Source organism: Solea senegalensis, linkage group LG1 (assembly GCF_019176455.1).
Source record: "Solea senegalensis isolate Sse05_10M linkage group LG1, IFAPA_SoseM_1, whole genome shotgun sequence".
Classification (NCBI taxonomy): domain Eukaryota; kingdom Metazoa; phylum Chordata; class Actinopteri; order Pleuronectiformes; family Soleidae; genus Solea; species Solea senegalensis.
The window spans coordinates 14,455,777-14,480,997 of record NC_058021.1 but is presented as its reverse complement, the minus strand read 5'-3'; the positions used below and the strand labels follow the sequence as shown (position 1 = coordinate 14,480,997).

The following is a 25,221-nucleotide window of genomic DNA, read 5'->3' as shown; positions in this document are numbered from 1 at the left end:
TGCAATATATCGGGTTGATGTGAGGATCCTACCTGACATTGTCATGGCGCTGGATGTAGATTTTGTGAAAGATCCTTTCTGGGGGCTTCAGGAAATCCTCTTTCATCTCCATAGCTACGTTCCTGGGCAACAGACTCATTAGCAGACGCTCCTGAGTGTGTGTGTGTGTGTGTGTGTGTGTGTGTGTGTTACAGAGAAAGGGAAAGGGAAAGATAAAGTAAGTTTAAATAGGATAGATATCACAAATGTGCGAGACGGAAAGGTATGAAATTAAACAGAAACGAATAACGTGTCAAAATGACTCACAGCACCAGAGCAGGTGGGGGTGGGGGTGGGGGTGTGTGTGGGGTGGGGGCGACACACATCTAATTTTACCCACAGATTCACCAGTGTACAGTACACTTCCCTGTACCTGCTTCTCATTCTCGTCCTCCATGCGGAGTCGCTCCTCGATGCAGTTGCGAGCCTGCAGGAAGGCCTTCCTCTGGGCTCGCTCTGTCAGGATGCGCACAAACAGCCCTGACAGGTTGACACTTGTGAACAGCACTGTGTTGGCAACCAACTGCAAACAGGGAAAGAAGAAAAGAAAGAAGCACCACCATGTGGTTTAAATTCTTTACTAAAGTTGTTTAAAACACACACAATGTACTGTAGCAGTTGTCGCACGGTTGCTGCAATGTTTGTTTTTTTTCTATGTCCCTATAAATACAACATAACTAGTCAAATCAGGATACATTAAATGTTCTGCATGTGTGCGCCAAAGGATATGCCTTTGTTATTGCCAGAAATTGTCAAAATTGATCTCTGTGGGGGAGTTTAAGTCGGTTTTGAGGGATGGAGAGGGGAAACTCCCTCGGTGGATGTGACTGCTTCTAAGATCATTTTAGAAACTGCACCTGTATCATAATTGGTTTTGTCCTTGAATGCTGCGTTTAATTCATTCAATGTAACGCGTGACCATGTTGCTGTGCTGCCTTCTTGGCCAGGTCACGCTTGAAAAAGAGATTTTTAATCTCTTTTTACCTGGTTAAATAAAATCATGTATATTATAAAACACATCCATACGTAGAGCATGTAAGATACAGTATGCACACGTTTGCAAGTGTAGGTGAAATGAAATGCCCTGAAAATAGAATTCAGTGAACAACACTGAACTTGCAAATGTGTAAGTGTCAAAGTAACACTAAAACAGTAACTTGAACAAAAATTATGGCCAAGACTGAGTACATTCTGGAGTAGTGTTAAATTGAACCTTTTTCAGTGTTAAAGTAGCACAAAGGAGTTACATTTGACACTATTCAAATGTGTATTTAAATCGTTTAGTGTTAAAAGAGGTACATTTAACACTAATCCAGAGTCTCTCTCTGTTTTCTTAATGATTAATTACATAGTTTTTGATCTGGGAGACAGACTGATATATACTATTGCTTGACATGTGCCTAAATGAAGCTGTTTTGTATCGAACTCACCCATGATGAAGTATTGCGTGTAGGGGACTGTTCTAATTGCAGGGTTTTTTTTTACTGTGGATTCCAACATGTGGAGTAAAATGCATCAAGCCTACATCAGGCCTGACAAACTTCAGAGAGGTGAGAGTGCGGTGGGACATGTTGTTTATCTGTTTTATGTGTCGGTGACATTAAAACTGAGAATCGGTGCTCTGGATCATCCATCATGTCGGATGCACAGCAGCATGACTCCCTCAACCTTGTGCAGGGCACACAGAAAATAAAGAGCTCTTTTTCAACTTGACTGCGGGTTGACTTGTTATGTATTTGTTCCCAAACCAAACAAGGTCCTGTGTTCAACCTCTAGCATGCACACAAACAAGCAATAATTATATTCTATTCATATCTTATCATGAGCAGTTCCCCCAGTAACCTCATGAGAAGCGACCCTACAGAATATGGCCAACTTTCACTTCATGGCATTCATGTTCCAGGGAGCATCACAGACACACTGCCATAATATTTTCTCACATTTCACTAACATCTCATGCATGCTTCCCAGTCCAGTGGACAACAGGACGCCTTGGAAGAAGTGTACTCAGCAGGCAGCTGCAAGGTATTGTGCTTGTCAGACGATTGGGCATGCGGCGACCTCTCCGAATGACACTCAAGTTACTTTGTAGCCTCCAGTTAGTAAATGCAGACATTTCAGTCGAGTGGAGTAGCACGCTCACTCCTCTGCTTATCTGCAGTGGTAACCCAGTTTCCCTTCAGATAGCAATCGTTGACCTTGTTGCGCCGTGTTCGTTCCTGGAGCTATCGCACCCAGTGTGGTAAGACAGGCCCTTCACGCGCTGAGGAAATTACAACCGCTCAGTGCAATAACTTTTAGCATACAAGGCCCATTCACACTGCACTGTTCAACTCAACGACTCTCGACCGGTGTCAGCCTCAGAGTTCTTCCCACTAGATAGTCAGAATTTAAGTAGTCCAGTTGTCCCCACAGTTAACTACTGAAGAACATCATGACCTGGATGACTGAGAACCTTCACATGCACAGCATCACTTTAGTATTTGAAATTGAAGGTCTTATCACTCTTAATTGACCTTAGAGGTCAGCAACATAAAAGCAAACTCCCTAAACTGGACAACAACGTCATATACGGCCGCATGCCGTTTATGACAACTTTGTACCATCCTTTTCTTCCAAGTTCTACTTTACCTTCACTTCAATAATACGTTGTTACAGCTGGATTGAGCCATAAATGCACCGTATCCTGGGACCTACAGTATAGGTGGGTGGTGGGTATGAGCGCTCCTGGGCCACACAGGCTCATACCACGCCGCTCATCGCTAAGCTTAATGGGTTAGGTTTCTCTGCTAGTGCAGCTAATACAGTCCTTTACACGGCTATGCGGGTTATCTCGTTGCCTGCATACGGGAAAAAAAAAACAATCTCCCCGGCAAATAACTGTCATCATCTGAGGTAGTGATGAACTGATCAAATCTTGTTTTCACTTTGGTCAAATGCACAATCTTCATGTTGTGTGGAGGCAGAGATGTTCCATTACCAAGGGGAGGGAGGGTTTGACTGATGTGACATATCATCCCTCCTCACACCTGCTGACAGTCAGGAATGTGTGTGTGTATGTGTGACTTCATGGAAACATGGAAACAGGTATAAAGATATAAATGCAGAGTCCTGGACCAGTTTCCAATTCAGCTCTCCAATAACATGCATCACTTTGCCCTCTATTTCATGACTAAAGCATAGTCTGTGTGTGTGTGCCCCTTCTGTTTTGCTCTACTTCTGATGCTAGCAGGATGTCACACTTGGTTCTTCATTGCTAGCCTGTTCCTCCAGGCCTGAATCATATCCCCAGGGAAACAGCCATGGGCAGAGAGAACCCTGTGTGTTTTTTCCTCTTTCTTTATCTATATTCATTATTTTTCCCGGGCGTTTCGATATGCACCAATTATAGCGACGGCCTATAGAGTGGCTCACTATGTGTCGAAACCATAAATTGAAGACATGTTTCCTTTTGTACATTTCTCGTGAGCAGCGTGGTGCTCATGCCAGTAATCGCAGGTGTTGATGAGCGTTTCTGAATATGCAACAATGATTTTAACTCTGTTTCAAGTTGAATTAATGCACATACTCATCACGAAAGGAAGTGTTTTAATTTATTTGGTTTACGACCAACCATTATTAGTAGATATTGGCATTTTTAGAACCTTTGTGGCTTTTCTAAATGGCAAATTAAATAAATCCTGTCAATTAGGACTGAACGACATTGGTAAAATATCCAATTGTGATTTTTCTGACTTATATTTGCATTGGGTTTGTGTCACTATGTAAAGTTGGGGCTCTGAACTTGAATTTGAAATGTTAAAATGGGTTGTCATGTGGTGTCACTGCACATCACACAACATCAAAACATGGAAAACTTTAAATCTCAATATATTAATCGTTTCGACCACATGTGAGGGTGTTTTTTTAAATTTGCATAACAGACAGAACAATCGAAAATAGAAAAAGTGCAACCTTTGTGATTTGCCAATTGTGTTCTTTTTCAATACTGATTTGAAAACAATTAAAATGTTTCCTCACACAATTTTTAGAGTTAGGGAAAAAGAAATTGATTATCTCCAAGGCTTTCTTATGGCTCACAGTTCTATTGACCCAGTTGGTGCTGATTTGGAACAAGTAGTGACAGAAATACATTTTTAAAGAATTTGATCAAAGCCTGAACAAATACCCTGAAGTCTGACCACATGGAGCTGTCCTTGGTGCTGAACTGAGGTCTCGAAAGGCTGGGTTTGACTGCACGAGCCCGCACACTATTAAATCATGACAATAACAGCAGGCCTAAGGAAAAGTATGGGTGTAACATAATCAGTTTGCAGCATACACGTACCGTTCTCCATAGTCTCTGTGTTTTCACTGTGACTGAAGTGGCTGTCACAATCAAATGCGAGATGGACACCATTATTCCAAACACAACAGCCAGGAGTGTCCGCACAGGCAGGAGCGCATAGGCGACGAAGGTGACCAGGATGAGCTGCCACATGCCTTGCTCCGGGGAGGTCGGGGGTTCCATGCCCATCGCGCCCAGGGAGAAGGGACAACAGAGGAAGGAGAAAGTGAAGCCGAAGAGCAGCGTCAGGTTGACAATCTGCTGGAGCTGAGTCACTTGCAGGTACTTGACATTAGTTACGATGAACAGGGAGACGAAGATGACACAGTGCACCGGGTGGGACCCTTTGGAGATGGTGAGACTGGGGCCGGACAGCAACTCCTCCACGGCCAGTGTCGAGGACATGAAAATGAGCACGGCCAGCGCTTTGAGCGTGGACGTCTGCTCCAGCTTCAGGTTGTAGTTCTGGAAAAGGGACTCGAGCTCCTTGCAGTCGAACTCGTCCTCGCACGCGATGGTGTTCAAGGGGACACTCGGAGGACAGTGACTTCTCTTCCGCCTGGTTTTGACTTTCTGAAACGGTATTTCCTCCATGTCAGTGCCATTCATAAACTGAATACCTGCTCACAGCGGAGGGCAGGCGGGGAACAGCGCGTCCCACACCGACGCAGACAGGAACCAACCGTGGAAGACGCGCACAGCGGGGCTGGACGAGGCAGAGCGTCCCAGACCGCGGAGACTGGCCGGTGGCCACAGGCGCGCTCCACGCACACTATCCACAGGTTGGATTGTGTTGCTCGGCGAGATCAGTCACCGAAGACACAGTCATGTCTCTGCTGTGTTTGCTCGCGAGCGGTAAACAAATATCGTTGCCAAAAAAAATAATAATGATGCATTCGCTCGCGCGCCACATGAGAAGCAGCGCACACAACGTCTAGTTCAGCTGGTGTCGGTGTTTTTTTTCTCTGCTGGGCTCAGATAGGATCACGCCTGCGCATTATGAGGTGAAGATAAGACCGGTCTCAGCTTCTCAACACAGTCAAGACGATTTGACTGGTGCGGGTTCTGAGCGTCACTCACTCACTCACTCACTCACCAACCTGACAGGACAGTAGTGCATATACTGTATACATGCATCATCCATAATAACAAGGCCCTTCATATTTTCCTCCTCCACATGACATGTTTCCTTCACCACATCCTGTGCAATCTAATTTTTTACATGTCATTCATTTGTGCTCTTCCTTATCCTTCCTCCACACACACACACACACTCACACATATGGAATCCCATTCATTTGGGCAGCCTAATTATAAACTAATCCCCAACCTTAACTTAACCACAATTCACGTGTTTCCTCTTACTATAACCAGAGCTTCAAAAATCAGGTTCTGCCTCATTAGGGCCAGGCTTTTTGTCCCCATGAGAATAGCTGGTCCTGAAAAAGTAAAAAAAAATAAAAATAAACTCAGTGTTTCTACCAGAATATATACAGTACAGCATTGTTAGTGAGGGCACTCAGACATAAATTCCCTAGCCCATTACCCTCACAACCAAAAGCCTAACCCTAACCCTCTAACCTACTTCTAACTCTAGCCATTAAAAAAACAAGTCTTAACATCACAAAGGGTCAAAATAGGGACAAAGATAGCTTTGAATCAAAATTGGTCCTCGCAGACTACTACATGCACAAATATTCTTTTCAGGCCACTGCAATGACTTACTAAAACTGTGTCCCCAACCTTTACCATAGCAAGTTAAAACCATAACCTTACCCTTACTCACATCTTACCTTTAACCCTAACCAATTCAGGTTTGTGTTGCTGGTTCATGAAAAAGTCAATGATTACACCAGAAGAGGTCCCAAGGAAGCTGGTGTGTCAATGTTTTTACACCATGACTCATGAGATTCTTCTATAGCATGTATAGCAGCTGCACTGCAGACACTGACATGCTTGCATACCATCATCATATCCATCATATGACTTCCTTGGTCCCAATAAAGGGAACCACCTTCACGACCAGCGCTCTCTTGGCATTCAGGGGAGGCTGTCACATTCATTACCAGGGAAAGATTAGTCATCTGTCTCAGGCTGCCATTGCCATGACCCGTCAGTGCCAGGGTGGGTGTAAGAAAGTGACAGATGGATGGTCCATGCCAAAGTCCAGCACTTGACCATGCTACCAATCAACACTCACACGTCTCCTGTTCTCTCCCTCTCTCTCTCTTAATATTCAGCTCTCACTGATCTTACATCGGTGTGACAGGTAAACAAAGAGAGAGAGACAAATGGATGGACTGTTCCATGGAAATAGGAACGCATCATAAAAGCACAACGTGGCACAAAATTCTGAGCAAAAAAAAGAAACAAAGAAAACAGAAGCATTGCTTTGTAAAAAAGAAAAAAACATCAATCAGGCCACAGAGAAGCATCAAAGAGCTTGTTTTATATAGGATACTTAAATAAATCACTCGTCTGAATGTGCTGCTAACAAGGTGACAAAGCTTTGCAAATGTTATTAATATTATTGTTATTATTATTAATAACAACAACAACAATAATAATAATAATAATTATAATTGTAACCTTTGGATTTTCAGTACTCTGCCAGAAAGAAAACAAAAACAAGAAAACACTGATGTTGGCCTTTGGGAAATCGAAGCCCTTCTTGAATCATTAAAAAACAAATAATATGTCTATTATGTTTCCATTGGAAAATACAAAACCCTAATTTTGTCCTCCTACTCTAGCACATGCATGTGGAGTTGGACAAATCAAGACTATTAACTGATAACTGCAAAATACTCGCCGTCCCTCTCTCATTGATTTGTCGGGATATACTGTAGCTCTGTCTGTGTATGTTTATCCAACACTGGCCCCTGCCTCACCCTCTCGTCTGCCTTCCAGTCTCACTCCTCTGTCTTATCTCTCCCTGCTCCTCTGAGAGAAAGATGTGGGACACAGGATATAGGACACATCGCTGTCTGTCTTATCTACAAGGTTTTTTTTTTACTCTTGTTACTTTTCGCTGGATTTTATTAACTGAGACACAAACACTAACGCGTTATTGTGGTCTGTCTGTCAGTGACAGGGAGACCGTGACAGGGCTCTCTCAAATGTAATATGCAAATGGGAAAACAAAAAAAAACAAGGCTGTCATTGTTGCTGCAAAGTGTCATTAATCTGCTGTTGATTTTCTGTCACCGCCCTTAATCAATATTTCAATATTTCTTGTGTAACAGTTGCACAATTAATCTCAGTAATTACAGCTGTGGTTTGCAGTTTCATAACACATCTCGCATTTCTTTGATGTAAATGTCAAAATATGCATTCCGACGAGATTGAGATCTGACATTCAATTTGCCATTTATGTATCTACACATGCAGATTTCTAGGTTGTTGTTTTTTAAACGGCCAGTGACTGACAGTTGATTTCTTCATTTGAGTAAAAGGTGTGTCGTATTTTTCACTGGACTGTCTTGGCCTGCGGGATAAAAGCCAATGGCATTGTATGGTACAAAAGTGTAATTCCATCTGCTTTTGATGGCTTCAGGTAAGTGTGTGGTCACACTCTGCCAGGCCTCATCTTCTGAGAACAAAGAGAGGTCTTATGGGAGTTCACACTGCAAAGCTGCACGCCAAGGGCATCGGACAAGGAGACAGCATCCTGTGTCCTGCTGCATTCCTCCCCCCTAAAAAAAAAACCAACGACAAATTACATAAATATATATTTTTTTTTAAAAATGTCTTCTTATTTCTGTCCCTTATTCTTCTACAGCACAGATGGATAGTCCTGAAACAGCTGAGCGTCACAAACAACTATGTCAAACAGCTCATTATGTGTCTGGCATATTTACATTGCAAAACTGTTATTTGAATGTCAGCTTGATGACTAAAGACTTTTTGTTTTTAGAGCAATTAAAATCTTCACCGCCACGTGTTATTTGCATAACAGCTTTTACAAAAGCTCATCTATAGCAGAAAAGGGGATCTTAGCAACTTTAAACGGAGCAGTGAGAAATGTCACATTCTGAAGATTATTTCAACAGCCTTTAATTTCCCCATACGGCACATTAGTTCTGAATCTGGAAACATAAAGCTCGCAAATCATGAGGGATGAAAAGGAAATAATAATAAAAAAATAAATAAAAAAAAGAACAAATAAAAATAAGTAATGTTGAGAGTTGCTGCCTCAGTTAAAACAGTGCGTTACATTTGCTGTCATCGGGTAATCATTTTGTAAAAGTAAGACCACATCTGTGAAGTACTACCAGTGCCCAGATGTGGTTAAAGCACTGCAGGTTTCACAAACACAGACACATTGGCTCAACACCAGCAAATGAAACAGCCAAGAAAGGCCCAGGAGAGACTGGCAATGCATGTTGTGAATGAGCTAATGTCAGCCTTAATTAAAATGTGCTAAGACAAGGAAAAAAAAAAAAAAACACCTTTTCTGACGATTGTCAGTCAGGTGTGCAGAATCCTCTGAGAAACAGCTGCACCTCGGAAGGGAGAAAAAAAAAAGAAAAGCAAAAGGCGAAACCATGCCAACTCTCTGAGAATAAGAGCTTGATATGCATGATATTTTTGTCACGTTACTCTCACAACTTTTCCCTTTGACTGATGAAATAGAATAGAATAGAGAGAGAATAGAGAATAGAGGGCATGAATCAAATGTGACCAAAAGTCATCTATATTTCACATAAACTTAAAAGAAATGAGTCCAAATCCAGCCTTGAGCAGGAACCTCACAACTCCATTTGTCAGGTCTGAAAACATAATCCACACATAATAACCAAATCAAAGCCGGACTCGGGGAAAAAAATCCACCAGCTTATCCTCCATTCAGCACAGGGAGTGATTGGTCGCCTCTCCAAACACATAGTAGACAAGAGATAAATGTTACGAATCCATGATGCAGAAGCAGTTCATACACAAGGTCACTGAACAGCGCTTGACTGTATTGGGGAAAACAAATACTTTTATTGTGAGACAAACGTATTCTTGCCATAGAAAAACAATACTCATTTTCAGGTGCTTTAAGTATATTATGTTAGTTAGCTTTTATTTTGTAAAAAAAAATATACTGCATGTATGTTTCAGTTTGTGATCTGCATTAATATGTAGGAAACACAATAAATTAGAAATTACATTTTGGTATCATCAGCCTCATCCCGAGCCAGCGGGCTAAATTCAGAATTCAGGGTTGAGAGTGAGCAAAGAGGTGGTTCTTTACGTGCAAAGTTAGTTAAAGCCCTTGTGGGAATCGCGATGCAACGCGATGCCATACAATGTGATTCGATACACGATACTTTCCTTCATATAGACACTCAAGTGAAAAGTGAAAAGTTAAAAGAGCAGGATTTCTCTATTTATTCACCACATAGAGAACAAAGTGCAGAGAGTCTATGTATTGAACATGTAGTGAACCTGGCAGTGACAGTTTACTTTAGAGCGCCGCAATTTTTTAGTTAAAAATATCGATATTTGCCCTGGTGTATCAATTATTGTCCCGAATGAAGGACAACAAATTCTGCCAACAAACCCACCTGAATTTTACACCGCTCCCTTGCATTACCATCAAATATGAGGCTGATCAGTTTGTTTCCTTGAATGGTACTTTATGCTATTTTAAAGTGTTGTACTTTGCACCTGAACATACCATAGAAACACAGGAAAATGAAGAAGCAGCAAATTCACGTGCTTGTTTGTGGTAAAAAAAAGAAGAAGAAAGAAGAAGAAAGGAGTCACAACTACATCTGTGTCTGTCTCTGCAAGCTTAGGCTGGATCAATAGCCATCAGGTGCATGAGATTCAAGTGCAGCTCTCTCACATGGTAAAATCCTCTTAACGCTTCTGATAGTTCAAGTAATCTGGGAGAGGCGGGGAGTGAGAGTGTGTGCATGCGTGGCGCGTTTCTAAGCGTGCGTTTGCATTCAGTACGTGCGCCGAACTGTCCCCTCCCACAAGAGCTGTCATCCCACAGTGTCAGCTGGCCCGCTGAATCTGAATGCTTGTCATGTTCAGAGTGACACAGCGAGGGAGCGGGAGAGAAATGTGGTCATTTTAAAAACACTGACGTAGACCAAACTACGTCACACGCTGCACATTCAGTGACTGAAAGTGCTCTCTGCCCTCTGGATTCTGACCCCCTTTACACCTGGCATTAAAATGCGTTTCCTGGGATAGCGTCTGACCACTTGTAAGTCTGCCAAATGACTTCGGGAGGTGGGTCAAAGACGCGTTGTGACCAGATTAGAAAGAAGTGTAAATTCAATGCAATGAGTCTCCGATGGGGCCACGCGATTGGCGTAGTGGTTAGCGCTCTTGGCCTTGCAGCAAGAAGACACGGGTTCGCGACTCGGTCGGAACAAGGGCCTTTCTACATGGAGCCGTTCTACATAATCCAATTTGTGATTAGGTAAATTGGATGGACTGGCAACCTGTCCAGGGTGGATCCTGCCTATCGCCCTATGTCAGCTGCGATTGGCACAACACTCCCCGCAACCCTCCTGTGGAGGTTAAAGTGGTAAAAGATGAAAAAATGGATGGAGTCTCTGATGCAGCACCAGTGTGTCTCTCCTCACAACAACTTTGTGATTGGAAATAAGTTACCGAACCACAGCTAACGTGAAAGCGGCGACAAAACTGTTTAGTCATTCACGGCGCCACTAGTCGTGCGCGTGAACGGGAATGCACATAGATGCGCTGTACGAAAGTGTGAGGGAATAGCAAAACTGTAGTGTAAAGCAGCTTTGAGTGGTCATCAAGACTATAATAGCGCTATATAAATACAGACTGTTTACCATTCCGCTTTTGAGGAGACCATGCTGCTGGAAATCTTTTGCAATCTGTACATGTGGTGAAGCGCTTTCTGATCGCATGAAATGCTTTCTGATGCCCGGTGTCAATGGGGCCATAGTGTTTCTCAGTATAATGTAAAGTGCATCAGATGGAGCAAAACAGCTACAAAAGAATGACTGAAATGACAAAGAAGTGTCGAAAGAAGTTACACAGTGTAGCTTTAAGTCTAATGGAGCATGACGACAGATATAATAAAGTACAATAAATCTCTAGAGAGTCAGGACACTCTACATGTCTCGGCAGGTTAAAACCTGACATGAATATACTATTGTATGTGTTTGTCACAAATAAAGCTCATACTGTATTTAGTTCAAGTGAAATGACAGAGAGACGGTGATTAGGGTAGAAATCGGGGGGGATGGGGGGGTGAGAGCTGGAGACAGACGCCTAGATGATGAATATTGAGCGGGGTCAGAAACAGACGAAAACACAGCAGGCCGACGGGAGGCCTGACTTGAGGAGAGACTCGGCAACATTTGGAAAGGCGCGATGTTGAATACGAGCTGGATATTGAATTTCAACGACACAAATAAGATTCAGGACAACATCATGTGCTGTCTGTATGATGCCAAATAATCCTCGGGGTGTAGTGAGGACGGTGATCAATAACCACAGGAAAGTGGCCACTAGCCTTGATCCTAATTAGTGTAGGGTTAGAGCAGATTAGTCCGCACCTGAGCCCCTATCTCGGCTTTTCTCAAACAACAACTCCTTTACAATTGGACCAAGAGACACGGCAGCATCAGCAAAATGTAGTGCTGTTCTCTGGAATGGGGGGAATAGACTGACTTAAAAAAACTGTTGTTTTTAATTTACTAAAACAAAGCCATAATGAATATAGAAAATACACTGTGAGGTGGGAGGGAACAAGTTGATTTTTAAAGAGAGACGTGCGGAGGGTGATGACTGACACTGTTGCCAAGCAATTATGTTCCTCGTGGCAAATGATGAGGGGATTAATGGTAAACCTTTATTAACAAAGCCAAGACTGTTTAAAACACAGAGTTCAGAGAAAGGTCAGGAACAGGGGACCGTGAGGAGATTAGTGCATGTGTGTGTATAGACTGTTCTGTTGTGTGTGTTGTGATTTGAAAGTTGCTATAAATAGAAAAAAGACCTCACCTTTCATAAGCCTCTGTTTCCACATAGGATACAGTTGAAGACTTGGCAAACTGTCCAGGGTGTGGCCCCGCCTTTCGCCCTATGTCAGCTGAGATTGGCAAAGCTCCCCCCGTGACCCTCATGTGGAGGATAAAGTGGTAGAAGACAGATAGATGGACGGATGGATTACCCTATAGCTGACAAATGGATGAAATGGAGCTGCATAGTGTGCTTTGAGATTATATTTTTGGCATACATTTAAGTTAAATTCCTTCTATGACATTACATCTAGTCCTTGGCATGCCAGGCAAATAATGATAAAACAATATCCTCGCAAACTATGCCAAACGAGTGTGAGATTACAACAAAAGTCAAAAAGATACACAGCACGTGTGTCTCAAGACAAAATGGAAGTAAGACAGTGGGGGATTCATTGTTTGCAGATTACAACAGAGCAAAATCCTATCATCTAATTTATCCTCGAGCAGCTTTTTTTTCATGGCAAGTATTTTGACAGGTCAGAGTAAGAATAGCACAGCAAAGAATTAATGATGGCCGAGTTCCATGAGTTCCATTAAGCTTTGTCAGTTTCAGGGCGGCACGCTGGCTCGCTGTCACGCTGTCCTGTGACTTGCAGGACTGGGACAGAGCCATTTATTTAAGTTATGATTCACACCTGTGCTTTTCCCTGATAAAACACGTCAAACGGTGCGCTCATTGATGCAATTGCATCACATAAAACAATTCTGAAAGTACAAATACTAATGACTTAAAACAAAATGAGATTTGCCATTCCTCACCCAGCCTGAGTTAGTTTAGTCTAGTTATCAAACTTTTTATACCACCTGAGAAAACATTGAGCTCTTGAGGTAACACCATTATCACCAACTTTTAAAAAAACGTGTTATATATCGGCCGAGGAAAGTCAGCTATAGACTTTTCACACAGATATTCTCTCATCCTCACAGATACTTCACATACTGGTATAGTGAAAGTAGATTAAGATGGAGCAAAAGATAAGGAGACTCTAAAAATTATTTTGTCATTTGTTTTTCGATTTCTACGAACTCCAGTCAAAATTCCTCAGATCACATACCCTGGTATATACAGTAGAACAGAGTTTCAGATGCGTCTGCAAATAAGAAAATGACACGATTCCCTTTGGTGCAAACCCATGCAAGCACACCTACGCACGTTGCAGCAGGCCATCAAAAACCAATCTCAGATTTTTCCCAAACAACGGAGACAAATCCTCTCAGTCTCTCTCACACACCCATTGACAGTCACATTAAAACCAATATATGCCGACACACTCACTCACAAATGCCATCTCTAGGTCAATTTACCTCCTCATTCAAAGAGGCAGGAAGGTATTTGTAGAACTGCCACCAATGGTGATGACTCTATTAACCCAAAGACTTTGGGGTCAGGGGAAGACCTTTCCACTTACACTATTTCATCCTTTCTACTCTACACATTCATGAATGAGCCACAGGAGCAGAGCTGGCAACCTGTATCAGCCGTCTTGAGATTTCTTTCCAGAGCATCTCCAGGAACTTTTTTTCCCCCCACACTCCTGATAACAAGTATGGGACTTGGCAGGGGTAACAGAAGCGGAAATGAGGAAATGGTGTACATGAACAGGTGGAGATACTTTGTGGAAGACAGAAGGATTTAATTTGGACACTAATTATGCAGCAAAGAAAGAGCTGTGGCGAGGCGACGCATTGGAGCAGCAATAACAGGAGAGGAGATTTTCACAGTACATGTGCAGTCTCAGTGGAGAACAACTGTGGCTCTGACTAAAATATATCTATATAGAGCTGCAGAAGGGACACAAACTAACTCGTAAATGATCCCCCGCAAGATATAAAAGACAGATTATGAAAGAGGTACTGTACACTCTCTTAATTCCTTTATGGCCATCACTACTGTATCATACCGTTGACTAGTAAACATCTAACGTCTGATATGAATGGCTCGTGGCGTTATATCTCTCTCATTTCCACTGTAAGACCAGTCAGTCAATGAAGATAAACCATTTTAAAGAGTTGGGAGGGGTTTTTTTTTGCCTTAAGGAAGCACGAGGCAAAGTGTTTCATAAAGTGGGGGTTTGCCAGAGACATTCCGAGGGATCGTGGGACAATTAATGGAAGAGGAAACCAAATATATTTCATACACATTAAATTTTCATTATCCTTTCCAATAACACTGCCAGTAGTGTGAGACTAAGGACATAATATTACAGTAATATCACATTATTTCCAAAGTAATCTCCAATAAAAGCTTGGCAATGGGAATTACTATAGGCTCTTAGTGCATTACCTTCATATGATAAATAATTATGAATAGAAATTGATCATATCCATATTAAAATGTTGAAATTCATCCTCCCTTATGTCGTACGCTTTTCCATTATGATTACCAATATACTACTTGGGGATACGACAGAAATAAGAGGCATTACAATTATGTTACTATTACAAACGCATTACTATACCTTAATCATACAAAAATATTAAATAAGACAAAGAAATCTGTCCTTGATTACTATATTTAAGTAATCGGTCAGTTGGATGTCGGACAGATAAAAAAGTAAAATCCAGTACAATCTAAAAACCTATAAATCACATGCTTCACTATGCCCAGACGGTAAAAATGTAAATAAAACCCAGCAAAAAGTATTTCAGCTGAGTCATGTTTAGGCTGTTCATTTCTCCTTTTCTCGAGAACATTATTTGTCACACAGTTGGGAGAATTATGTCTCTGAAAATGACTTAGCACAAGAAAAGGGAAAAGTATGGTGTGTAAACATTCAACGGTGGAGTCGCTTGCTGCAGCTGAATATCCCTCATCTTACAAATTCCCTTCCAAGGGTGATGGAGAACCACCATAGCCGTCTATTATTAAAAGTCAAAAGATGTTGTTTGGCCACTGTGAGCTACTGTGGCCAAAATGGCGTCATATGTATTGAGCTGACCAGGCTCCTGATATGAATATAAAAAGCTCATTCTGATCAAGAGATTACTTTTAATTCCTGCCAATGCAATGTAAAGTTAGTATGTTATTTTTCCTACTTGCAGAGAATTATCTGAAAGAAAAAACACACACAAACGACAATATAATACTGTTCATAAAGATCTCTATCACATAACTGCAACTTTGTGTTATTTAATCTTTCCCCCTTAGGCGGATACTGTTTCTGCTGAGTTCATCGAAGGCCTCGCTATGCCAGGAAGGATCTGAGTGGATGAGGTTGTTTCCTTCTCAGAGTATATATTACTGTAAAAGCTACATGCTGGCATCTACTGTTTGTTTTGGGTAATAACAGTGCAGTCAGTGTAGCACACGCCACAGTAACTCCACTGTAACAATGACACAAAACGGCAAACGTACAACTTAGTGTTTTAATGGTTATACTCTGCGTCATGACATCGAAAGTTACAAATGAATACAGCGTGAGAAACTGCATGTTGTGTCTGCGTCTCCGCAAAGATCCCTTACAAAACGTTAAATATCATATGGTCGCTCTCTATTTGTTGACAATAATCTACTGGACGACTACTAGAGACGGTGATTGAACACGTGCGTCGCTACGAAAACAGACAGTAAAATGTGTAAAAAAAAAAAAAGTATCAAATGTATCATGAATGTTAATAATCCACAATATGTAACTATACTCATTAGAGTTACACAGCAAGAGGATATAATAGTTCTGACCTGCTCTGTCTGTCAAAACAAAACTGAACCTAGCCAAGACCTGTAACATAGGAAGTATTTCAATTGAGGTTTAAAGTGAGCATTTGGTCATGGTTGTGTAAACAGCATTGAAAGGCACAAGATTATGTTTCGGTCTGTACATTAGTTCATTTGGTGAAAATAGAAAAGAGGAAAATTCTCCATTGGCACTGACAGAAGTCATGTTTTTTTAAAAAAGCATAATTTTAGAGCACAATATATCTTAAACTAAAATACAGCAATCCCTTCCCAGCATCTAATATATTATGAATAACAAAACCCTGCGATGCCCGGGGAAATGTTTTCCTATGCAAAGAACTATAGTACATTTCCTTTCTTAAATCAAGCTGCATATTTCCTCTGATCTGCAAAAGCATTACATTATACAACAGTCAAAATCCCATTTCCAGTTTAATGAGTTACATATTCAAGTATTAAAAGCTCCATCGCAAAGTCGTAAAATTCTTAAGTACTGTATTTACAGCTCGCCCGCTACCAAGCATCAACAGCTTAACTGATTTTAAGGCAAAGGGAAAAAAAAACAACCTGTGAATTGCATTAGATTATAGAAGCCACTGACAAACTGCTGTCTGTGCAGTCAGTGAGTAACCTCAGACTCATGTGGTGCCAAAGCCGGTGGCAGTGTGGTTCCACATTGACCCTGGAAATGGTACCTATACCACACACACACACAAAGAAAGAAAAACAAGGACAAGCTGAAGGTCAGAATTTCAGGGTTCCTATACGTTTTCTAAGGTCAAATTCACACTTTTAAAGCACATTCAATGTCGATTGCAAGGTTTTTTTGGCACCTTACAACTGTGGATGAAATATGTTTATAAACACACAGAGCATATACTCAAAAATTATCACTATGAGCAACCAAAGCTGTGTTTTATAATAAGAAATAAAAAGGAAAACACAGACATTTATTATTTCAACATATTCCACCTGCCTGTAAGTAGACTTACAGGGAAAGCAAGGCCCAGACAGAGCAGCTTTCAGATTTTCATTTCTCCATTTATTTTTGTTTCCCCAAAATTCAAGCACTTTACAAACCTTGAAAACACAACATTAAATGTAAAGCATTTTCAAGGATTTCAAGCACCTGTACAACTCCTGGAAGTTAAAACCTTCCACTTCATGCATTTGGTTCAAAGTGCTTTGGAGTGTGCCACTCTTTCAAGAACTGGATGTAGCCTATGATGGCCCAGCAGATGGCACTAAATAGCAATATACACATGCACTATTTTATGATGTTCTTAGCTTTTTTGACTGACTTACGTGAAGTATTCGGATTTGGGTGTTGGATTTGTGTTAAACTCTGCCACTGGGACGCCTCTGGATGCAATGCGGGGCCCAAACATGGCTGCCGGGTAAACGATTGAAGATGTGCCCACCTGCGGGTAAACCAGAGAGAGCAATGACACCAGCATCGAGACATTGGAAAAAATGCATTCTGAACAAATACATAACATTACACAAAAGACGGACGTGAGATGCACGCAGGCGGCAAAAGCAGAGATAAACTCACCACCAGACAGAGATCACAGACTTCCATCTCTTTCTCCACTTTGGTCAGGATATGGGAGTCCAGAGTTTCTCCAAAGAACACAGTGTTGGGCCTCAGCAGACCATGGCAGTCAGTTTCTTCACACCTTGACACACAGAATAGTTCACACAATGCAGATTCGGCCTATCAGCTCCACATGACACTCTCTCTCTGTAAGTATAGCAGTGTTTTGTTTTTGTGTCCCCGGGGAACCGTACAGTGTCAGTAAAGCAAGACAGCTTCATACAGTTGGAGTACAGCCGAGAGCACCAGAAAGCATCCATGAAACATTTTATATTTGGTGATAGAAGTCACATACTGGAGTTTACAACACATAACAAATGAAGAAGCTGCTCTTTTTGACATAACTTGGTAGAGATAGCACTCCCATTGATCTACGCGGTTCAAAGGTACAGCCTGTGTTCTTCACCACAATCTAAGTGTTGCTGTTCACAACACTTTCATAGGGTGAAGGTCTGGACTGTAATGACTGAGTGAGAAAAGGATGTGTCATGTTGCCTGAACCATTCTTCTACAACCTGAGCCTGATAAATCCTGGAACTGTCATCTCAGACATAGGCGTGAAAATACATACCCAAAAAAGTAGAAAAAGCATCTGCAGAATTTAACTTTTGCTGGATATGTTGTTCTATCAAACACAACACTGTGAAAGCAGAGCTTTGATTACCTCCACCTCTTTAGCTCAGTGTTTACTCCTGAACTTGCTGCTCCTGATTCTGACAGTTTGAGTCAATGACTATCATTAAGTGTTCCTAACAGCTCACCAAACTTACATAATGCACTGCGAGTTCAGGTGGAAGAGGCACAATTTTTCCCGTAAAAAAATTATTTCAAAACATCTTTTTTCAGAGGGTTGCATAATGTTGCACTTATATCAGTAAACAAGAATCCCACCTGGGCAGTTTATCCACTGGGATGTTGGCATCAGGAACATCTGGACCCGGCGCACTGCACAATAACAGAGCAAACACAGTGGATTAAATAGCACGTTGAGCACACAGAGGTCAACCTGATGAAATCAGGCCGAATGTGCGTTACTCAGTGTTTGCGCATATTTCAGAGGTGCCGCCCACTTACCCTTTGCCCTTTAGGGCAGCACATATGGGGTTGCGCGCGTGCACAGTCACATCTCCACAACTCATGCAGCGTGTCTCCATCAGGTTTCCTGCAAACACAATATGGTTCTATCAGGCTTTCTAAAGACCCAGATAACATCTACCATCCACAGGATTTGTAAATGTGCAATATTTAAGCACCATCACAGTTAGACACAAACATCAGACCAAAACAAGAGAGACTGGGACAGCTAGTTCAAGTAAACCATCGTGCCCATTCTGGCCAGTCACCAATGAAAATAGACATGTAACAATGTATGCATCAAGTTACTAAATATTTATTTTGCTATTATCCAGTTCCTTGTCTAAAACCTTTTCAGCCAAAGAACAAACCTGGAAGTGAAGCCAGAAAGTCACTTTCAGCTGGAACTTTGACCTACTTTCTGTCACAACCAGCGGCTCGTTACTCACTGTGTCACTAAACTTGTAATCACAACATACACATTATACACGACACATTCTGAACCTGAAGCTTTAAGAAAAAAATAAGATAGCTCAGTTGGGAGAATTCTTGGGTTGGGTTTAATTCTACCTGCTGGCATTTGCTGCATATCTTCCCCCTCTTTACCCACCATTACCGCTGACTATTCTATCTAATAAAGGCTTAAAATTGCTCAAAAAATATCTAAATACATAAATATGACAGGGAAGTGTTCAAATGTGCTTACTATACAGGGTCTGGTGTTTCCTGAGGTACTCAGATACACTTGCCAGACCAGCTACCAAAGCAGAGACCCTCGTATAAAGACAAAGAAGAATGAGGTCACTCTCTGCTCATGACTATTACACCACTGTGATTTGCATTGGTTAAGTTCAAAGCCTAACCCAACTCTGACATACAATCACGACTGCAAGTATTTAGACAGTTTACATATGTGTTATAAAGGCTGCTTGGATTTCAGATAAAATAATGGATAATGACATTAAGGTGATTAGAGCTGAAGAGCAATGTTGAAGTGAAAGAGTCACTATGTCATGTATGTGTTACTACTTTGCAGAGCATTTATGTGCACACACAAAAACAACTGTGCGACACACTAGTGGAAATAGAAAAACCCTGAAAAAACACAACATGGGCACTTAAAATTGGTGACTAACTCTGTGGGTTTAAGGGATGTTCATTTGGGAGACTGACAACTATGATTCACAAAATGTTTCCATATCCAAGTAGAACCATGCGGTTCACTGTGGTGCGGTCATATTTCCCAGTAATTACTGACTCTGAACTTTCAGTTTGCATGCAATCTGCTTGCATATATTTTATCAATCACTGTATGACGCTTTTGGAAATATAATTATGTTTGGATTTTTGTATCTAGTTGAAACAGATTTGACCAGTTGTATTTTAGGGTCATTTATTTCTTTGTGCAACAGAAAACTAGCATGATCTTGTCTATTATCACCTTTGAAAGTTCCAAACTACACTCTGATGCACGGCAGTTTTGCCCCATTCTAGCTCTCACCATGAATCTGGAGAATGTGTTTGGACCCAGCCCGTCGGTGAAGGTCGTCTGTGCACTGGGTTATGACCACCACTTCACGTCCCTGTTTCTTCAGCCGGGCCTCGCACTCTGCTATCGCCAGATGAGCAGCATTTGGCTTCTTGTTCAATGTCAGCCCCCTTCTGTAATGGTAGAACTCCCAGACCCGAGATGGTGTGCGAGAAAAGGCCTCTGGAGTGGCCAGGTCCTAGATACATCAATATTTTAGATCATAGTTAAAAACTACGATGTTAGCAAAAAGGAATGTCATTTTTTTCAGAGGCAGGAATTAAGCAGGTATGCTGCATTTATCACATGAAAGCTGACAGAAGAAGTGGGGAGGGGAGCCAACAGGAGGCTAAACTGTATATGTCTGTGAAGGTTCTCGTCATCAAGGTCAGTCATCTTCAGGAGTTCAGTTCTGATGTCTGATGAACTGACAAAGCTTTAGGGATGAGAGGTGAAATGTTTTCACCTTAACTTTGACCTCAGGTCCAGTTGTCTACAGCTAACTGGTGAACATAGACTGTATATAAAACATTGATGTAGTCTTTATTCTGAGGCCAACCAGGAAATGAGAATATATTAAATAGTCACCAGTGGGCAACTCCACTGGCTACAAATAGAACTCCTTTTAAATTGTTTATGAGAAAATGAGGCCGACTTCTCTCTTGATTCACATCAGTAAACATTTTCCTGAGGAGTTAATGGTCTCAACCTCTGGTTCGGTTCTCCTTCAATAGAGCATGATGTCCATTTTGTAAATTTTGTTCCACCTTAGTGGAAAATAGACTACAAAATTTTTCTAGAGGCCTTAAAACAGGAGTTTTGCTTCTTATGGGCGACATCACAACTGGTTGGGCTAAAAAGACCAATGCACCATGTGCAACTCTGGCAAATCTACAATGAAATAATATTTTACTCATTTGAAATAATAACAGGAAATCAGTATATGTTAATGCGTTCATTAAGGACGATTAAGGATGTTGATTTTTGCTTTGATTATTAAAATCTCTTGATTGTTTGGGGAATATAAATACTGCTGCAGCAAAGACGAGAATATAAATGATGCAACATACACCATTTCTCCCTATAGTGGCTGTTGCTGGCCAAGATAAATCCACTGGGCTGCGTTGATGTATTATGTAAGCATAGAACACACACACACACAAACTCTAAATCTCAACTAAAAAAAACATACCAAAGACACAATTTCACCCTGAAAATATTAAAAATGTATTCCCTTTTTAAGTATTCAGTACCTGAGACATCCACTTCCTCCACTTCTCATGTACTCCCCTGAAGGTTGGCACTCCGCTCTCCGCACTCACACCTGCCCCTGTGATTATAACTATGTGCTTAGCTTTGGAAAAGACCTCCCGGAATTCAGACAAATCTGAAAGGGAAAGAAAATTAAAACAATCAGCAGGTGCTTCTTAAGGTAGGTGATACTTGTGATTATGCTATTCAGGCAAATCTCAAGTTAAGAAGAGACATTTTCATTATGCCTCGACATAATGAAACACTGTAATCCAGGTGCACTCACTCCCTTTTACCTGAGTTAGGCCTCACTGTGTCTTTCAGAAGTCCTTTTGTCACATGTGTGGAGCACATGCGAATACCGAGGGTAAACACAGCCCGGCTTTGAAGAAGCATTGTCATTACTGTTTCACAGGAGCAGAGAGAGAGGAAAAAAAACATGAATAACAACACAAAGAGGAAATGAATTGTTGCTTAAGTTTACCCCACATATCAAAATAAACTCTCTTCTCGCTTTCACTAATTTGCAGGATGTAATGCAGGTAGGCCTTAAGAGTTAATCTATTTATCAAATATTAAATATTAAAATTAAACATATTAAAATATGTTTAATGTTTTATTTTGTCACTCACAGTTGGAAAATAGAGACAATTATATATCATTCAATTAAATTTATGTACAACATACATTATATCAAGAAGACACTTCACATGGTAAGGTCAAGAACTCACCTTAATTAGGAATAGGGACAATATAATCTCATTTCAATGTAATAGATTTCCTTTGCTGGTTTTTTTTGTGAGGTTTGGGAAGCTCTGATCAATAAAATATACACCTTTAATAATTAAAACTAAGTGTAGAAACAAATATATTGTGTGTATATTAATGTATAGTACAATATATTCTATGTTCTACAATCTGTATTACATGTGGTACAATACAATCCGTGGGGGGGCAAACAAAACATTTGTGCAACTGTTTAACTGCTTAAAAGTGCCAAAATGAATCACACCAAGAACCAAACTGCTATTACATATACTGTGCGAGATAAATACTAAATGGTAGCATGGACGCAGGCATGAGAAATATGCCACTTTAAACAAACATTTGGGCGCGTCCATCAAGGATGAACTAGTTTTACAAGCTGCGCACAAAGTGCTGCATGTTTTCATGTGTAACATCTAAAGCGATAACAACTCAGACTGCTTGCAGTTGGTCACTTGACAGAAAACTAACTGCCTGTACACGTAAAAAATGAGGATATATTGACAGTACAGTACACTAACTTTTGCAAACATGCAGCATAGCCCCTTACAAATGCTACGTTTGTAACGTAGTGAGTTAGGTTAGCTCGGCTAGGTTAGCTGTCTACATACAGGAGCAAACGCTCACATACAAACGCGTATTTGAGGACATTTTTAGCTGCAAAAGGGAGTGACACATCTGTATTTGAATGAATTGCTGTGAACAACATTGCAGTACTTACCGTGTTTGGTGAAATGTCCTCCAAAGGAAGAGAAAGCTATGGTTCTGTTTACTTCACAGCAACTAACATGAAAGTCCGTAAACTTGCCACTGCCGTCGTAACTCCAGCTCTGATGTGTGTTGTGTTTGTGCGCGCCATCTAGTTGTAGATTGCAGTATGACTCATTCAACATGATCCATTCATTCTCCTCAGGAATTACTAGTTATAGTTCTTAGTATATATGTATAAAAATGGGTTTTTTTAAAAAATCTAACGATTTCCAAAGTCTTATAATTTCTTCCTTACCAATATAAATTAATCCTTAATATTTTAGCTTATAAATATAAGTCTACAAGTAAACCTGGCAGTGATAGGGCTGATGCAATAAATCATCATTCTGTGAACTACTGTCACACATACTGTATTGTTATTGCAATATCGCGAAGGGATATCATTATATAATGTGAGGCTCATATGTATCTGGTTTCTTCATAGGTCTGCATGTCCAGCAGATGGCAGCGTTGCACCACAACCTGCAAATCTGTGAGGCCAGAACTGAAAAAAATAAACAGTCCTGTATACAGTACCCAAAAGTGAAACTTGAGTACAAGTATATTACCAGAAAATTATTATTATTATTATTATTTTTTTTAATAATAATATTTTTTAACATATATATGTATATATATGTTTACATATATATACATATATATTAAAAAGTAATATTAAGCAAAAGTCTTTAAGTATATGACATTTACTGTACTTTCTATTCTATTCAATTCTATTCTATACTCTATTCTATAGTAAGGATTGAGCCATGGTGGCTCAGTGGAAGGGCAAGTTGTCTAACTGGAAGGTCGTTGGTTCTTTAAAATATAGATATTCAAAAATATTGCAGTTAACATGCACAGTAGAATAAAAAATAAAACAAAAGCGTATAATGCAAGGTTAGAATAGATTGGTATTTGTCATTAGTTTTGGTTTTTATTATGTTTTGATTTTATGTTTTTGTATTGTAATACAGAGAATTTGCCAGGTGCAAGATTCAAAAGGGTAGTAATTCAAAGTATTGTGTCTCAAATAAAACCTTTCAAAATTGCCGGCAGAGAAAAATTTAAAAAAAATTAAATACACAAACATTATTTTAGCGATGGAAGGTCCAATCCAAACCAAACCAAACAAAATTTGAAAACAGCAGAAAATACACAAAAAAATCAGTTTCTTTACGATTTCTGGAATAACTTTTACAGAGATCATTGTATCCAACTAAAAATTTCTCAGAACACATGGATGATGTCTGCTGAATTTGATCATTACATGGTGTTGGTGGCAATGGCAATGATGCAAATTCGGATTTTACGACAAAAAAACAAACTGTTACAACTTTGTGAATCCTGGTCCGATATGAACCAAACTTGCAAGGATTGACGATAGACGAAAACACCGCCCCCTGGTGACAGCAGATGATATGACATTTACTGTTTTTGATGCTACTCGAACAGAGACTGTTGTATCCACCTAAAACTTGATATGTGAGACCAGAGACCCGTCCTGAACACGTTTGTAAACAGGAAGTGCCATACAGTGACTGATCTACACAATTTCTTTACCATTTTGGGAATAACTTTGACAGGGACCATCGTACCAAACTCAAAATCAGTGGAAACACTCAGAACACATGGGCGATGGTGCATGTTGAATATCTTGACGTGACGATGGCAACGATGCAAATTCGGATTTTTTTTTCACCAAAAAAACAAACAAACTTTCTTTGCGAATCCTGATCCCCTCGAAACTTGGAACGGGAGACCCGCTCTGATGCGGTTGTTGCACACGCTGCTAGTACTAACTAGTAATAACTAGTACTGAAAATATTTTTAGTTATTTAGTTATACTTATTCAATCAATGTGATGTCTTATTGTCCAAGACCGACAACGCTGTACCAAAAACTGTAATGTTGAAATTGAATAATAATAATCCGTCCCTATAAATTAATTGCATGTAAGAATAAACATTTAAAATGAAAATTGCATTTGCTCATTAGACAAATGTATGCCTAAAAATAGTATTTTATCGATTACAATTAAAATTTGTATTTTTTATGATTATTATTTTATGCTTTCCATCTTTATCTACCCGCCCCTCTCTCTCTCTTTCTCTCTCTCCCTCTCCCTCTCTCTCTATGGGTGTGTGACTGTGTATGAACTTCATCCTCCCCCATCAATAGCAACCTCCCAATGTGTGTTGGTGTGTG

The 25,221-nt window shown here is 40.5% G+C and overlaps 2 protein-coding genes and 1 long non-coding RNA gene across 5 annotated transcripts in view; all 3 read right to left on the bottom strand.

Annotated features, from left to right (window-relative positions):
• The window catches only part of LOC122771664 (adenylate cyclase type 1-like), a 31,330-nt gene extending 26,009 nt beyond the window's left edge, over positions 1 to 5,321 (bottom strand). For all 3 annotated transcript variants that reach the window (XR_006360636.1, XM_044029362.1, XM_044029371.1), the window contains exons 1-3: positions 4,367 to 5,321; positions 413 to 562; positions 33 to 151 (exon numbers count right to left, since the gene is read on the bottom strand). Coding sequence is in view for 2 of the 3 variants with exons in the window: in XM_044029362.1 (XP_043885297.1) it covers positions 33 to 151; positions 413 to 562; positions 4,367 to 4,975 (878 nt within the window). In the remaining variant the exon portion in view is untranslated. The remainder of the gene's footprint in view (positions 1 to 32; positions 152 to 412; positions 563 to 4,366) is intronic.
• A 1,474-nt stretch (positions 5,322 to 6,795) lies between these two features.
• On the bottom strand, positions 6,796 to 12,425 carry LOC122777572. Its single transcript, XR_006361339.1, has 2 exons — positions 12,356 to 12,425; positions 6,796 to 8,061 (listed from the first exon to the last, which is right to left on the bottom strand). It is a non-coding gene; the product is annotated as an uncharacterized LOC122777572 (long non-coding RNA).
• A 3,302-nt stretch (positions 12,426 to 15,727) lies between these two features.
• LOC122781977 (NAD-dependent protein deacylase sirtuin-5, mitochondrial-like) lies at positions 15,728 to 23,174 on the bottom strand. Its single transcript, XM_044046116.1, has 9 exons — positions 22,988 to 23,174; positions 21,798 to 21,905; positions 21,504 to 21,637; positions 20,224 to 20,449; positions 18,723 to 18,810; positions 18,540 to 18,593; positions 17,607 to 17,730; positions 17,357 to 17,472; positions 15,728 to 16,746 (listed from the first exon to the last, which is right to left on the bottom strand). Exons 1-9 carry the CDS (start codon positions 23,157 to 23,159, stop codon positions 16,671 to 16,673), a joined length of 1,098 nt encoding a protein of 365 aa, XP_043902051.1. The 5' UTR covers positions 23,160 to 23,174; the 3' UTR covers positions 15,728 to 16,670.
• Between the last annotated feature and the right edge of the window lie 2,047 nt (positions 23,175 to 25,221).